The sequence below is a fragment of the Alosa sapidissima genome, chromosome 20, assembly GCF_018492685.1.
Source record: "Alosa sapidissima isolate fAloSap1 chromosome 20, fAloSap1.pri, whole genome shotgun sequence".
NCBI lineage: Eukaryota > Metazoa > Chordata > Actinopteri > Clupeiformes > Clupeidae > Alosa > Alosa sapidissima.
This window is the reverse complement of record NC_055976.1, coordinates 7,509,217-7,524,878: the sequence shown is the minus strand read 5'-3', so window position 1 is coordinate 7,524,878 and position 15,662 is coordinate 7,509,217. Positions and strand designations below refer to the sequence as shown.

General features: G+C 42.5%; 2 protein-coding genes across 2 annotated transcripts; one reads left to right on the top strand and one right to left on the bottom strand.

Annotated features, from left to right (window-relative positions):
- Nucleotides 1-5: 5 nt before the first annotated feature.
- Nucleotides 6-3,764, bottom strand: tmx2a (thioredoxin-related transmembrane protein 2a). The gene is made up of 8 exons (XM_042074421.1): nucleotides 3,469-3,764; nucleotides 3,225-3,285; nucleotides 2,934-3,047; nucleotides 2,470-2,546; nucleotides 2,261-2,367; nucleotides 2,013-2,078; nucleotides 1,785-1,914; nucleotides 6-881 (listed from the first exon to the last, which is right to left on the bottom strand). The coding sequence occupies exons 1-8, from the start codon at nucleotides 3,655-3,657 to the stop codon at nucleotides 702-704; spliced, it is 924 nt and encodes a 307-aa protein (XP_041930355.1). The 5' UTR covers nucleotides 3,658-3,764; the 3' UTR covers nucleotides 6-701.
- Nucleotides 3,765-3,816: 52 nt separating this feature from the next.
- On the top strand, nucleotides 3,817-15,325 carry si:dkey-6i22.5 (polyamine-modulated factor 1). The gene is made up of 5 exons (XM_042074424.1): nucleotides 3,817-4,184; nucleotides 4,344-4,449; nucleotides 4,784-4,884; nucleotides 14,930-15,125; nucleotides 15,238-15,325. The coding sequence occupies exons 1-5, from the start codon at nucleotides 4,000-4,002 to the stop codon at nucleotides 15,304-15,306; spliced, it is 657 nt and encodes a 218-aa protein (XP_041930358.1). The 5' UTR covers nucleotides 3,817-3,999; the 3' UTR covers nucleotides 15,307-15,325.
- The last annotated feature ends 337 nt before the right edge of the window (nucleotides 15,326-15,662 follow it).

Genomic DNA, 15,662 nt, shown 5'->3' with positions numbered 1-15,662 from the left:
TGAGGTGTTGTCTCTTTTTTTTAAATAACTTCCATTTGTTCATTTATTGAACCACTTGGGAGATGCTGTCTCTTTATCTTAGTACATGTTGCATGTAAATATAAAAACATGTTTGGTTTCTGGATTAAGACTTAAGCTGTTTTCACAAGCAAAAGATTTTCTCATCAGAGGTCAAAGGCAGATCAGAACATCAGGGATGACTCAAAGTTCACGTTTCCTCAAACAGGATATGCACATCAATTGGCCGCTTGTAATTTAGTGTGAAAACACAAACATTAAATATACCAGGGGCTCTACTATAAAATGTGGTTATTGGTTTACAGACTTATCCAGGTAACTTAAAAGAGTAATCACTGAACTCTAAAGGAACACTTGATTGAGTATCTATAGTTCAAAAAACGAGATATTGTTTTGAGATCAGTAGTTATTTCTGAAGTTACCTCGATAACACAGTAATCTTGCCATACGCCCCTCAGACCTCAGATTAATACTCAATAGAGGGACAAGAAAATACTCCTTACGAGTGTTGACAGCGGTGCATTGATTGTTACTGAGAGGCTATAAAGGCAGATAGGTGTTTTGTCGTCCAGCGTATCGATTACACAATAATACTGCATTTCCTGTGAGTCTTCAGTCAAGTATCATTCAGCTAATCTTCCTCTGACCACTTGCATTGCTTGAGATATATTGTGTTCATCTTCTTACTTGTCCTTCTTCGATTCCATGTCCTCTAACTGTTCACTGATTGGCTCTGGGTCGACAGGCCCGTCCTCGGGAGTTGAGGATTGCTCTGCTTCTGGAGCGTGCTCATCTCGCCCCTTGCTGAGCTTCGTCGATTTCTGGAGAAGTTCATTCAAATTGAACTCTCGGATGATATTGTCCTGCACAATACACATGAACAAGAAAACAAATGTGTAGTATGTTGGCATTAAGACATAGAGAGGACAACTGGCAAGTTTCACAAGCTGACAATCTGGCCATATATATACAGTACCCTCCATAATTATTGCATACCTGCAAACTAGTCACCTTTCGGCGAAAAGGTATCGACTACTGCAATGCTTCCCTTCAAGGCTGGATTTTTCCTTATTGTTTTCATTGTGGGACTACAATAAATCATCAAAAGATTATTTTGCATACCTGTTATTAGTCAACTTTACCAAGGGTGGCGATAATTATGAAGGGCATAGTCTTATCATAATCTAGTAAGCCTCGGCGTGGTCAGTGAACACAACACAGTAAAATTGGTAGGAAAGGCACCAGGCTACAGTAGGATGACCTACAGGACAGACACTGCTCTATAAAATGGGGTATGATCTCTCTTACATTACTCTCAGCATACTCCTTCAAGAGATATGCATGAATCTGCATACCATTAACAGTCAACAAATTAGCAGTTGTAAACGCTGACGAGCCGGTTTTCCAGCCGGGTTGAGCCTAGTCCAAGACTAGAAGTTTTTTTACTGAATGAAGACCTCCATTGAAGTTCTTTTTAAGTCCATGTACAGGAAACCAGCTGAATATGTTTAATACTGAAGAACAAATTCATCTAAAATTGCTTATAGGCTCATTTCAGTGTTAATACATTTATTGAAAACATGAGAATAAATAACTAGTATCATACAACTAACATATTTAAATTAAATCAAAATCTAAATGTGAGACTTTTAATTTTATCATGATGTGTTTATTGTCATGTTAATTATGTTAAAAGTTATATCAACTGATCTAATATGGATTCCTTAAGATAATGGAGGAGCTGGCACAGGCAAACAGGAGCTTACCTCAGTGAAGCTCCAGGATATGGCTCGTTCCTTCTTGTCCACCATAGGACGCCGCATGATCTCACGGCCATCTTGAAAAAGAATCAGGGAGGGCATCTGTTTGGAAAGTGGGGAAGGATTTACCTTATAGCTGTGGACATAAACAAACACAACATGTCAGCACAGTATACACAGCACACTAGCACATCCCTTTCATCTGAAGAGAGAGTTCATGGAGATGTAACTTACCTCTCAGCCATTTCTCCATAACGACCAACGTCTAACTTTCCAAATCTCAGAAAAGTACTGTGATACCTGTGTGAAATAAGACAGCAGAGTTTGTATGTATTCGTTTGTGGAAATTGCTCAACAGCAATCATCCAACCGCTAAAGATCAAAGTCTCTCTGTCAAAGTCTCATGGAGCATCCCTAATTTACTCTCTATGCCTAAAAGGTTTAACTCAAAGTGTTTTTTGTGTGATGTGTGATTGCCTTACTTGAGTGAGAGTTCCGCAAAAACGGGAGCAAAAGATTGACACTCTGGGGACCAGTTTGCATAGAACTCAACAATCCATGTTACACGACTGTCTCGCTTTAGCTCCTCCTATGGTAGATTGTTTGATAGATTGATTTTGAGATTTCATTTCACCTGATGGTGCATAATTTGAATATACCAATCAGGACATTTTTTGATGCACTGACGTACCTCAATGGTCTTGTCATTGAAGTATGAGATGTACTCAGGCCCCATGTATATTGGAGGTTTGCAGGTCATCACAAAAGCTGTTGAGAGATGGGCCAATACATTATGCTGTGAATTTAGCAGAAACGAAATGTCTACAGTGATTTGAAATATCATAATACTTATTTGCAACAGTGACTGTTTTTGAAAATATTATCAGGACATCTGTTATGTCAAGCAAGGCCAGTTGTTCTTAGCATATTTATCACAGAATATTATATAAATTTACTTGAGTTTGAAATATGATCTCAGTTGTTTACTACCTTTCAGATAATCTTAGTGTTGCATGCTCAACTCACCATTATGCTTTGGGCCATAGTTAGATGTCAAAGACAATGTATATTAAGATGTAATAAGTCAAATGTAATTAAGTAACTAAGATAAAAACAAATGTGATGTTATTTAGACTAATCAATAAAAGTCTTTACCAACACAGATAGCGAGATAAAGCAGTCCCAATCGAATGTCCACCCTGAAGAATAGGATGACGTTGGCCACTTTGCTGAAGAGTAAGAGGTTACCAATATGATGTTCCACGGTAACTGCAACATAAAGCGAGTATGAGGCACAATAGTAACTTTAAATAATAATAAATATTTATCTTAGGGTTGTAAACAACAGGGCACTCGAAAGAGCCACATAACAAAAAAATATGCACACACCACAACAGCCACAGTGATGTATGGGCCTAAGAGTTCAACCTCGGTGTTGACACTTACATGCTCTGCGATTCTTCATCATGACGATGGCACTGAGAAACATCAAGATCTCCACCTCCCTCTGAGAGAATAATGCAAGTTAGTGCAGGCCTCCATGGCACCTTTTATTCGGGCTATATCCTTAACATTTTATGTCTTAAAAGCCACAATGCTCGGTGAAATGAAGTAGTCTGCCTAAAATGTTTTTGGAAATGTAGGCTACAGTAGCCTAACCTGGCCGTCCATTAGGTATAAGTTTACTGACCCAGTCAAAAGCGCACGAGTCGCCGTCTTCTCGCTGTGAGGGCAGGTTTTCGCAAATGCCAGGACATTTGCGTATCAGGAGAAAAGCAAGTGATATGACGAATGATACTATATAATAGGGTTTTAGAAGCCATGTATAAATCTGCGGTAATTGATATAAGAAAGCAAACACTCCAGTGATTAACCCCATTGAGAAACGTGGAGCGTGAGAAAGACTAGTCGAAAGGAACTGGAATGATCGACTCAAGTGGTAATATAGCTGGCTGCCATGACACAGCTGTTGCGTCGCCAAGTTTGAATGAGTGGCACAAATGTGGAGTGTTGAGGGCCACACGCAGTTGTCAATCTGTCAGCTGTGCGCACGCCTTTCTCTTCTCCAGTTCGCGTTTTGACCATCAAGACATTCCGTAGATAGGTGGTGTTTTTGTTTTGGCGCGAGATTACGGGAGTTCAGTAGCCTACTATCTGTCTATGAGTTCAGCGACCAGTTACAGTCATTGTTTCCTTCACGATCTGCCATAACACTGTAAATATGGATGATGATGTAGTAGAACAAGGACGATCGACAGAAAATACGTCTAATCAGGCTACTGTCAACGACGATGTTTCGGCGAACACCACAGATAAATGTTCCAGTTCGGCGCCGCAAGCGAAGAGACTGAAGCTTTTCAACAAAGTCATGGAAAAAAGCTTACAACGGCTTGTAGCTGACGCTAGGTAAGAAGCAGAGTATTTAGTGAATTAGTTTACCTATGTGTGGCCTGTAAATAAGTGTATGCTGCATACCTAACGTTAAAATGGAGCTGACATGGGCGAAGTCTTGCATTCAAACACCACTGATAGATGCGCATATTTTGATTTCCTTTGTCTTTGAAGTTTCCACAGATTTGCGCACTCATTCCACCCATTCTACAAGCAGAATCCCCAGGTGACTAAAACGATTCATCAAGAGTTTGTCGCTAGTCTCCAGAAGAACATACAGGTTTGTGCGCCTTGCCTACTCGTTGTCAGTGCACTATTACTCAACTAATTCAGATATCTGTTCTTGCTGCAACTGTAGAGGTTAAATTTGACTTAAGTTTACGTAACAACTATACTACAGTTACTTTGTTCATATAAACACAACTGATTTCAAAGCAATTAGCGATTGGAAAGAAGCCTTGCCTTTTCAGAGACCCCCCCCTCAACCTGATGCTCAGGTTTAATGTTATGGTATCACAAATACATGACTCCTGTTCATTTAGGCAGTCTTCCTGTGCTGTGTGTGTGTGTGTGTGTGTGTGTGTGTGTGTGTGTGTGTGTGTGTGTGTGAATAGGATGACATCAACAGAGTGATTGAGGAAGGTGAGCTGCAGTGTAAATTGGACGAGTTGGACACACTGTGTGACTTGGCGAAAGAGAAGACTCAAACTGCCTGGTGAGTCTAGTTGCTTTTAAACTAGCAAACACTAGTGATGTATACAGTTCATAATGTAATAAAAAGTTGTAACAAGTGTAATATTTGATTAATGTAATAAGATTATGAGCACCATATGAAGTACAACCTTTTGCGTATGATTATGATTAAATTATTGTTTTTAGATACAAATGCTGTCTGATGTTTACATACACTTAGACTAAAGTTTGTAGATGAGCACTGTGACAAAGATCTGAAATATTTTCTTGTCAGATTACACTAAAATACAACTATGTGATCATAATGATCAATATGTCTGGAGTAAGAGGGGTAAGGCATGTAACACAAAGAAAACCATCCCTCATGGAGGTGGCAGCACCATGTTATGGAGTTGCAAATGGAGACTGGGGTACTTCATAATATTGTTGACATTTTGAAGAAGGCTACCCTAAGCGTTTGGTTTACACAAAAAAGTTACACAATTTTAAGGCAGTGCCACTTAATATTAAGAACATGTATGTAAACGTTTGACCCTATGAGGATGTGATGAAATAAGTTTTTTTTTTTTTTTTTAGTTTTTAAGTTTTGTACCACCAAAATAAAGTGGGTGGGATAACTAAACTAACAGAAGGGATGTAGTGTAATTTCTGTCACAGTCTGAAAATGTTAAGGTAGAATGTTTAGAAACAGAAATGTCACAACTTAATTTGACTGAAAAGGGAGGCTGCAGTGCACTTCTCGCATTTTTCAGAATGGGTTATAAACAAGTGTGTTGTGCACAAGGGTGTTATGCATGGTGTTATTAGATAGATAGATAGATACTTTATTGATCCCCTGGGGAAATTCAAGAAATATTAGCCAGTAAGTAAAGGTGGGTTTAGGGAGCCACATTGTTGTGACTGCATATCATATGTTGTTGATATTATATTATGGGGTTGATTATGCTGTACTGATAGTGAATGCAATAATGATGTAATACTATTATGTGCAGCCACGTTGAGTGGCGCATGTAGATGCAGCGACTCCTTGCTTCTCCTGAACGTGCAGTGTTTTTTTTGTTGTTTTTAAAATGTGTTTTTCGGAATGTTTATCGCGTGAAACTACGTCGGAACGCATGTACAGCCGACAGCAACTGTTGCAGATACGGAAGGAAAACGGCAGTATCGATGTTTTGGACATAAAAACAGAGACGCTGGCAGAACTGGGAATACTTCGCCTGCCTACCACAACATCGGACCCGTCTGCTTCACCTGGCCGGCGTCACCGCAAGCGGTGTGCCAGGACAAGGAAGAGAGGCAAGCCAAGAGAGGCAACCCAACTCGCCCAGCAATACCATCCATATTCCTGGCGAACGTAAGATCACCGGACAATAAGATGGACGACATTCGGTTGCTAAGATAAGCAAACAAGTCAGTGAGTAATTGCTGCGTGACTGTTTTCACTGAATCATGGCTCAACGATAACATTCCCGACTCTGCTATACACCTGGGGGCTATTCCATCAACCTCGCTAATGAAGGCGGCGCTTAACAGAAATAGCCTGACTTGAACTAGCGTAGACTTTCACTTGGGGCTGAAGCCGTTCCATTAACTCAAGTTAGCGGCATCTTGGCCTCGTTTATTCAAGCGAGGTTTAGTTCAGCTTCATCTCTGCTCGTGCACGAGGTAGAAAAGTAGACCAAAACAGTAGATTGACGAAAAGACGAAATATGTCGTAAAATTAAGACAATACTAGACTATTTCTGTTCGATAGGCAAGCGCCATCTACAGGATTTTCAAAGTCATCAAATTTAACATAGATATAGATTGCCTACAGAAATTGGAGAATAATGAACGCATACATTTAAAATAACAATGCTATTGGTTTGAAATCAATTGCGAGTTTGATTGGCTTCACTCTTGAACACATAGACTTTACAGTCTATGCTTGAACAAAACGAGTGAATGAATAAATAGTATAAACTCAAAAACAACTATCTATAGCCTACGTTCTTATATTAAAAGAGTTCACTCCAAATTATTGTCTAGGTGTAGGTGGTCAGAAAATAAATTAGTATCAACATAATAGCATATTGTCTCCCATAAGTCCCAAAGTGTTTAAAATAAAATTATCTGAAATGCAATGGCTTTCAATTCAATTTATGCCTAGTATTTCATCTGTGTAGCACACAGTTGATTTGACATTCATGAACAATCGTCGACTCATGAAGCAGTTTTAATTATTAGCTGCCTAGGCTACAGAATAATTATCGTTTGGCTTGCATCAGATAGCCTATAATATAGCCCGCAAAGCTGTCACTGAACAGCCTACCAAATGTGCATGACCCTTTATCAGCAGACATATGTCTTTCATCAAAGATTATATCTAAAAATGCCATTATCAAGGTGATAAACAACGTAGCCTTAATACTTCGTATGGGAAGCGAACACACAAGAAAGTAATTCCTTTCCTATGCCGTCTCGCTGCACGTTACACCACCACCCAACGTAAGTGACGCAGAGTAGCACGATTCCTAGAACCACACGCATGTGAAGTTAAAACATTTTTAATCGTATAATTGTGGTGATATCTGTATTCCACGTCTTACCACAAGGTGTAAGTACCGGTTCTATTAATGAGTGATTACTGTTATTACAGATTAGATTTAGCATGGAGATCATACAGTGAAGTCGCATGTAAGATGCTCCGTCTTTTAATAATAAATGACAAATTGCTGAATACAGTTTCTTTATTGAAATGAAGAACAATACATGGTACCAGGAGTGAAAGACGTAAAGTGAGTGAGTTTCGGTTTCGGAAAGACGGTCGCCATCGCCAAGAAATTCGACAATGGAGTTGATGAAACCTAACCTGACCCTAGCCAGATGAATTTCGCTCCGCCTAGCTCCACTCATCCATCTGGAACCGATCCATTGAAGTGTTGCTTCAGAAGGCTGGGCCTAATCAAAAAATGCTTGCATATGATTGAATAAGCCACTTGTCCGTCATCTATTGACGTGCTACTTCAACCACTCCCATCGAAGCCAACCCGTGACGCCAATAACAGTGTCACAGTCGCTTCTACGCTATGTCACATCTATGAAACTCCCGCCCTGCGTCCTGATTGGCTGAACCATAAAGTCGGTTGCAGAAATCACTCTCAATGGAAGAGGTCCCAGATGGATGTGAGTGAAGCTAGGCGGAGCTAAGCGGAACGAAATTCATCTGGCTAGGGTCAGGTTAGATGAAACCACCGGGACACCTGAAGTTGACCGGGAATGTCGACACCAATTGGCGCACTTTTCAGCAGCAGTTTCGGCTATACATCGAGGCAACGGGGCTGGACAACAAACCGGACTCAAGAAAGGTAGCTTTACTGCTAACTGTAGCTGGGCCACAAGCCATTGAAGTGTACAATACCTTCGTATATGAGGAGGGAGAAGACCGATCAAAGTTTGACACTGTGATAGCCAAGTTCGAAGCTCATTGCTCTCCTAAGAAAAACGAGACATACGAGAGATATGTATTCCGTTCGAGGCTACAGCAGCCAGGAGAAAATTTTGACAACTTTGTCACAGACCTGAAAATAAAAGCACAGTCATATGATTTCAGCACTCTCAAAGACTCAATGATCAGGGGTCAGATCGTGTCTGGAATTGAGGATAAGAAGGTTAGAGAAAGACTGCTAAGGGTGACTGAACTAAAGCTATGTGCAGCAGTGAAGATTGGCCAAGCTAGCGAGCTTAGCAAAAAGCATGTACGGACGTTCAGTGAAGCAGCACCTAGCAATACAAATCTGAGAGAAACGGCAGACGTTGGCGCCATATCCAAGCACCACAATGCACGTCAAGGAAATTATAGTGGACAGAAAACGGGACAGTTTCAGTGCAAACGGTGCGGCACACAGCATAAGCCCAGAGAATGCCCTGCTTTCGGCAAGCAATGCAGCAACTGCCAGGGCAAGAATCACTTTGCCAAACAGTGTTTTTCAAAACGAAAAGAGAAACAGAGAGGAAAATCAGTGAATGTTGTGGAAGATACGGAATTAGGTGACACATTCTTTATTTCCATGGTGAACTGTGAAGATGAACCAAAAGCACAGATAAATGCTGTTAAATCAGACAAATGGATAGCACCACTGCAAATTAATGGGACTATAATTACACTGAAGTTAGATACAGGTGCAAAAGCAAACTTGATCAGCGTGTCAGATGTGAAGGCGATGAGAGAAAAACCAAAAATACAGAAGAAAACACTCGCACTGAAAGACTACAATGGACAGAGCATTGAGTGCTTAGGCACATGCAAGCTGAAAGTCACAGTCAAGGATGCATCAAAGTGCATCACCTGCTATTTCCCAGTTGTTCCTGAAGAACTCGATTCACTGCTAGGGGACAAAGCTTGTGAAAGCCTGGAGCTCGTGAAAAGGGTGTATCGAATCAACACCAGCATGACTGACTCACCTGACTCTGCTGACGTGATCGTGCAGAACTTCTCCGACGTCTTCAGAGGTTTTGGTATGCTGCCATTCACATACAAAATTCAGCTGAAAGACAACGCACGGTCAGTTGTTCATGCCGCAAGAAGAGTTCCACTGGCACTCAGAGACAGCTTGAAGAAAGAGCTGGAGCGGATGACGGCGCTTGGAGTGATAAAGAAGATCGAAGAACCGACAGAGTGGGTTAATTCCATGGTCTGCGTAAAGAAAAAGAATGGAGAGCTGAGGACATGCATGGATCCAAAAGACCTCAATGAAAACATCAAGCGTGAACACTACCAAATACCCAAGCGAGAGGAGATCACCAGCGAGTTGGCAGGCGCCAGATACTTCTTCAAACTTGATGCGTCACAAGGTTTTTGGCAACTGAGGCTGGATGAGAGCAGTACCAAGATGTGTACGTTCAATACACCCTTTGGACGATACTGTTTTCAGAGGCTCCCCTTTGGAATCATATCCTCCTCTGAAATCTTTCATAGGGCAATGGAGCACATCAAGGCCCGTGAGTGGCAAAAGCTCAAAGATGCACTCACTGCCACACCTGTGCTGACATTCTTCGACCCAACCAAAAGAATCAAGGTGTCTACAGATGCTTCGAAAGATGGAATCGGTGCAGTACTACTACAAGTTGAAGGTGAGCACTGGAAACCTGTAGCATAGGTCTATGACAGAGACTGAGTGCAGATATGCACAAATTGAGAAAGAGTGTCTCGGATTAGTGTTTGGCCTTGAAAAGTTTCACAGCTACGTATACGGCCGACCCACCTTCACGGTTGAGACTGACCATCGTCCACTCGTTGCAATAATGAAAAAGAACCTGAATGAAATGTCACCACGGATACAGCGCGTGATGGAGAACATGCGGAATGGATGGGCTGCAGGATCCTGTCCACAGTTCTACCATGTCAGAGGTGAGCTGAGTGTAGTTAATGGACTGTTGTTAAAACAAAACAGAATAGTCATCCCACGTACACTTAGACAAGAGCTACTGCAGAGAATACATGAAGGACACTTAGGTGTTGAAAAATGTAAAAGAAGGGCAAGAGACACAGTATTCTGGCCTGGACTTAACAAAGACATTGACAACATGATAAGCAGATGCGAGACATGCCAGAAATACAGAAACAAACAAACAAAAGAGCCAATGACTGTAGCTGATGTGACATCAACACCATGGCACAAAGTAGGAATGGACTACTTAGTAGTAATTGACTATTTCTCAAATTACCCTGAGATGGCATTACTCTCAAGTACATCGTCCAACTGTGTCATTAAACATGCCAAATCCATCTTCGCCAGACATGGCATTCCGCATACAGTAATGAGTGACAATGGACCATGCTTTAGTAGCAAAGAGTGGCAAGACTTCGCAAAAGTCTATGATTTCAAGCATGTCACATCTAGCTTGAAGATTAATAATAAATGACAAATTGCTGAATACAGTTTCTTTATTGAAATGAAGAACAAAACAATAATCTTCATACATTCTTTGGAGCTAGTGAATGTGTAAATCCATGCTTGGTGCACTGTCGGAAAAAAACATTTAGGCCTACTTCTATTTTTGAAGTCATAGGCTACAGGTGACGAGAGCGCAGGTTGACGGAACCATCTTTTTGGACTCGTTTTCCGACTGAGTGTTTTTTTTTTGCAACACAGCTTAATTTAGCTTGAAAGTTAACCTGCTACCAGAGCCCGTCTACGGAGAGCCTTTCCACTCCGTGTTAAGTCCCATTGTACCGAATTTTGGATGCAGTTCCACCAGAGTTCCACTGGGGGCGATCGCCATGAGTGCGGAATGAATGGGAGTCAATGGAGCTAGACGGCTAAAATTGTCTCTTTCACCTGATTGTCATTGACAAATCTCAGATTTGATTGTAGCTTGTATAACTTCAACATGGGTTATAGGTCAAAAGTTGAATGAACGAGTACTTATGTCCTTTTGATTTCTTACAGGTTGGGTCGTTGTTGCACATAACACGCTAGCATTGTGCTAATGAATGAAGTCATTGACACATTTGAAAGGCTTTTAAGAACAATTAAGTGACTTTAAAAAATATAATACTCAACCAAGTGTATTTTCTTTGGCTCCCCTTTCGAATACAATACTCAAATTACTTGAAAAAAAATTATATCCTGAGAAAAGTGGATTTTGAGGGGTATAGCTCCATAGACCTCCATGCATTCTGCACTCGTGGACGAGCGCCCTCATGTGGAACCACAGAAGGAACTGCAACCAGTTCAGAAACCGGAAGTTTTCCGAGAGTGGCAGTTCTCCCCTTATTAGACATTCTCTGCTGCTACGGAGCAGGTTAGTTCTGTGGCATAAATTCCCATGGTTACCAAACTGGGATTCACGTTAACCTCATTAATGGAACGGAATTCTCACTAAAATTAGCGAGACTTATCGAAATAAGCCAGGTTTGGCCTTTAGCGAGGTTGATGGAATACCCCCCTGGAGCAGCTAACGTGCTATCGAGCTGACAGAGCCCTAGCAGACAAAAAACGTGGTGGAGGAGTTTGTGTTTACACACATGATGCTTGGTGCCAAGACGCTACGGTAGTAGCTACACAGACTCTGCTCTCCACTGGCGGAGTTTATGATCATTGAGTGCCGACCCTTCTACCTCCCCAGGGAATTCTGCTGGTCGTGGTGTACATCCCCCCCCCAGCAACAAAAACAGTGACAGGAGCATGGCACTGAATGAGAGGTATCGGGCCGTCAGTGAACAACAAAGTGAACACCCGGATGCCTTCACAATCATCGCTGGAGATTTCAATCACGCCAATCTCAAAACTGTACTACCAAAATTTCTCCAACATGTAAACTTCCCAACAAGAGGACAAAACACCCTGGACCTTGTTTACACCCCACAGAAAAAAGCCTACAAAGCCAAACCCCTGCCCCACATCGGACAGTCAGACCACATTAGCATCCTGCTGCTGCCCCGATACAGACAAAGAGCAAAAGTCACCAAACCAGTTCTGAAGGAGGTGAGAGTGTGGCCGGAGGGGGCCGTCTCACAACTTCAGGACTGCTTTGAAACAACAGACTGGGATATTTTCAAAACAGCTGCCACCCACAACAACCACATTGACATTGAGGAATACACAGACACTGTGACCTCCTACATCACCAAATGCATCGATGATGTTACAGAAATAAAACACATCACCACTCGGACCAACCAGAAGCCATGGCTGACAGGAGACGTCCACAGACTGCTGAGGGCCAGAGACAAAGCCTTCAGAGCTGGAGATGTAGCTGGCCTAAGAACAGCGAGGGCTAACCTGTCCCAGGGCATCAGGAAGGCAAAAAAGGATTACACAGACAAAATAACAACACACTTCAAAGACAGCAGAGACGCACAGAGCCTGTGGCAGGGCATACAGGCCATCGCTGACTACAAGCCTGTGCCACGGAGCTGTGAGAACAACACCTCTCTGCTAAATGACCTGAACAGTTTTTTCGCCCGTTTTGAAGCACAAAATGACACTCACCCACAGAAAACCCTACCTCCCCCCCACGACCAACCCCTGTACCTGTCCTCTGCCAGCGTGAAGAGGACACTAGCCACCATTAACCCACGCAAAGCAGCAGGCCCAGACAACATACCAGGCCGAGTGTTGAAGGACTGTACAGAAGAGCTGAAGGATGTTTTTACAGACATTTTCAACACCTCTCTGGAGCAAGCAGTCATCCCATCACTTTTCAAAGCTGCCACCATCATACCCGTGCCAAAGAAATCATCACCATCATGCTTCAATGACTACCGTCCTGTAGCACTCACGCCCATAATCATGAAATGCTTCGAACGGCTAGTCATGTCACACATCAAAGCCATCCTACCCCCTACCCTGGACCCCTTCCAGTTTGCATACCGAGCCAAACGATCCACGGAGGATGCAATCTGCTCTGCCCTCCATCCAGCCCTCACCCACTTGGACAATAAAGACTCATGTAAGAAAGCTGTTCATAGACTTCAGTTCAGCATTCAATACCATAATACCACAACAACTCATCAGCAAACTGGACAAGCTAGGATTCAGCACCTCCCTCTGCAACTGGCTGCTGGACTTCCTGTTGCAGAGACCACAAGCAGTACGTGTCGGGAACAACACCTCAAGCACTCTGACCCTAAGCACAGGAGCCCCGCAAGGGTGTGTGCTCAGCCCCCTGCTCTTCACACTGCTAACACATGACTGTACAACCACTCACAGCTCCAACCATCTGGTGAAGTTTGCAGACGACACAACACTGGTGGGCCACATCAATAAGGGCGATGAGGCTCACTACAGAGAAGAAGTAGACCTGCTGGCTAAATGGTGCAAAGACAACAACCTCCTGCTGAATGTCAGCAAGACCAAGGAGATTGTCAACTTTCAGAGAGACCACAAACAACTGCCACCACTGTCCATCGACGGAGATGCTGTGGAGAGAGTGAGTAGCACAAAATTCCTGGGGGTGGACATCAGCGACGACCTCTCCTGGACCACCAACACAGCATCACTGGCGAAGAAAGCCCAGCAGCGCCTCTACTTCTTGCGCAAATTGAAGAAGGAAAGTGCCACGCCTCCCGTCATGACCACATTCTAAAGAGGGACCATCGAGAGCATAGTGTCCAGCTGTATCACAGTGTGGGGCGGAAGCTGCACAGATCAGAACAGGAAGACCCTCCAGCGCATTGTTAACACAGCTAAGAGGATCATTGGAGCACCACTCCCCTCCCTGCAGGACATTTACACCACCCGCCTCACCCGCAAAGCACTAATGATTGTCAACCCACCCTGCACATGAACTGTTCAGCCTCCTGCCCTCTGGAAAGAGGTACAGGAGCCTCCGCTCCCGCACCACCAGACTTGCAAGTAGCTTCATCCACCAAGCAATCAAGATGCTGAACACTCTACCCACTCTCCCATCACTGACAGCCCCCCCACCCACCAGCCAGCCAGGAACCTAGGAACCTAGGATCCTGTCTACCCTAACCCCCCCCCCCCCCCCCAGGACCGCCCTGTGGAACTGCACTGTGACAGCGCAACCTAACGTGTTGCTGCTTCATATCAAGCCTGATATACTTGAAATGACTGCATATCAATGTAAATATACAGTACACACAAGCACAAGTTTAAACTTCATGTAAATGTTATCAATGTTATTTATCACTCTGCCACAATGCTGCTGCTACTACTACTCTGTCAGAATGTTACGCTAGGACTGTAAATATACAACACAACTACCTCTTTTTTTGATATATGTTCTATATTTTGATATATGTTCTATATTTCAGTCTCGCACTTTAATGTCTGTATGTGGTATGTCTGTATATATATATTTTTTTTTTATTGTCTATGGCTAGGTCTATGTCTAAAGTATGTCTATGTCTGTATTTAAAGTATGTCTATGTCTGCATGGGAAAGTAAGAAACGAAATTTCAATTCTTTGTATGACCAGTGCATGTAAAGGAATTGACAATAAAGCCGACTTGACTTGACTTGCTGTTATAGTCATGTGAACTGATAGCAGCCCTTTGTTGATTCTTTGAGTTAACTGTTGTTCCAGTTGGCTGACTCTGTTTGGGTTCTGTGTTTCAGGCGTCCCAGTGGTGTGCCAGAACAGGACATCAGTAGCTTCCTGACTCCTTATTATAAAAAGCAGGAACTCTACATGAAGAGAGAGCTGGAGAAGCTTCGTAAAGAGAACGCCGTGCTGGCTGGGAAGGTGCGAGAGGGCCGGATCGCCATTGCAAACACAGAGCAGCGCATTGCAGCTGCAGTGGATGACTGGAAGGTGAGCACTGAAATAGAAGCTTGCAACCTCCAACTGGATTATCAAAATAATGACATCATATTGTTATCATATTACATCTGACGACAGTTATCCTTCCCTTATCTCCTTTCAGGCTTCTGTTGAAGATCTGGGGACCTGTATTTCTTCTCTTTGCCCAGAGGAGACCTTTGAGGGACTCTAAATCTTAAATATTTTTCTAATATGAAGCAGGAAGATTTTTGTTATGTTGTATATTGTGTGTTTTTGTATTTATGTTGAATAAATTTAAGATTGTGTCCCAATTTTGAATTGCTGTCTGAGCTACAAAAACTCGATCTAAAGCCACTGATCAAAACGTGTTTTTTGTCATTGCTTGATTCAGTGGCTCATAATCCGTCCATGAGAATAAGATATATTGAACTAATCAAGATGTCTCCTCTATATCTCCTTGTTAACTATTTTGTTTGACTTTGGACATACCTGATTCATGACTCCTATTGTGTCTTTTCTTTAGGGTTTTTAGAAATGTAATTACTTTTTCTGATCAGAAAATTGTAT

Bases quoted from the DNA above. Each gene is read 5' to 3' on its own strand.
- tmx2a (XM_042074421.1), bottom strand. From the start codon at position 3,657: ATGGGGTTAATCACTGGAGTGTTTGCTTTCTTATATCAATTACCGCAG. The intron at 2,547-2,933 runs GTAAAGACTTTT...ATCTCTCAACAG, and splicing joins TTATCTCGCTATCTGTGTTG to CTTTTGTGATGACCTGCAAA. The intron at 1,915-2,012 runs GTAAGTTACATC...TTATGTCCACAG, and splicing joins TATGGAGAAATGGCTGAGAG to CTATAAGGTAAATCCTTCCC.
- si:dkey-6i22.5 (XM_042074424.1), top strand. From the start codon at position 4,000: ATGGATGATGATGTAGTAGAACAAGGACGATCGACAGAAAATACGTCT. The intron at 4,185-4,343 runs GTAAGAAGCAGA...TTGTCTTTGAAG, and splicing joins CGGCTTGTAGCTGACGCTAG to TTTCCACAGATTTGCGCACT. The intron at 4,450-4,783 runs GTTTGTGCGCCT...GTGTGTGAATAG, and splicing joins GTCTCCAGAAGAACATACAG to GATGACATCAACAGAGTGAT.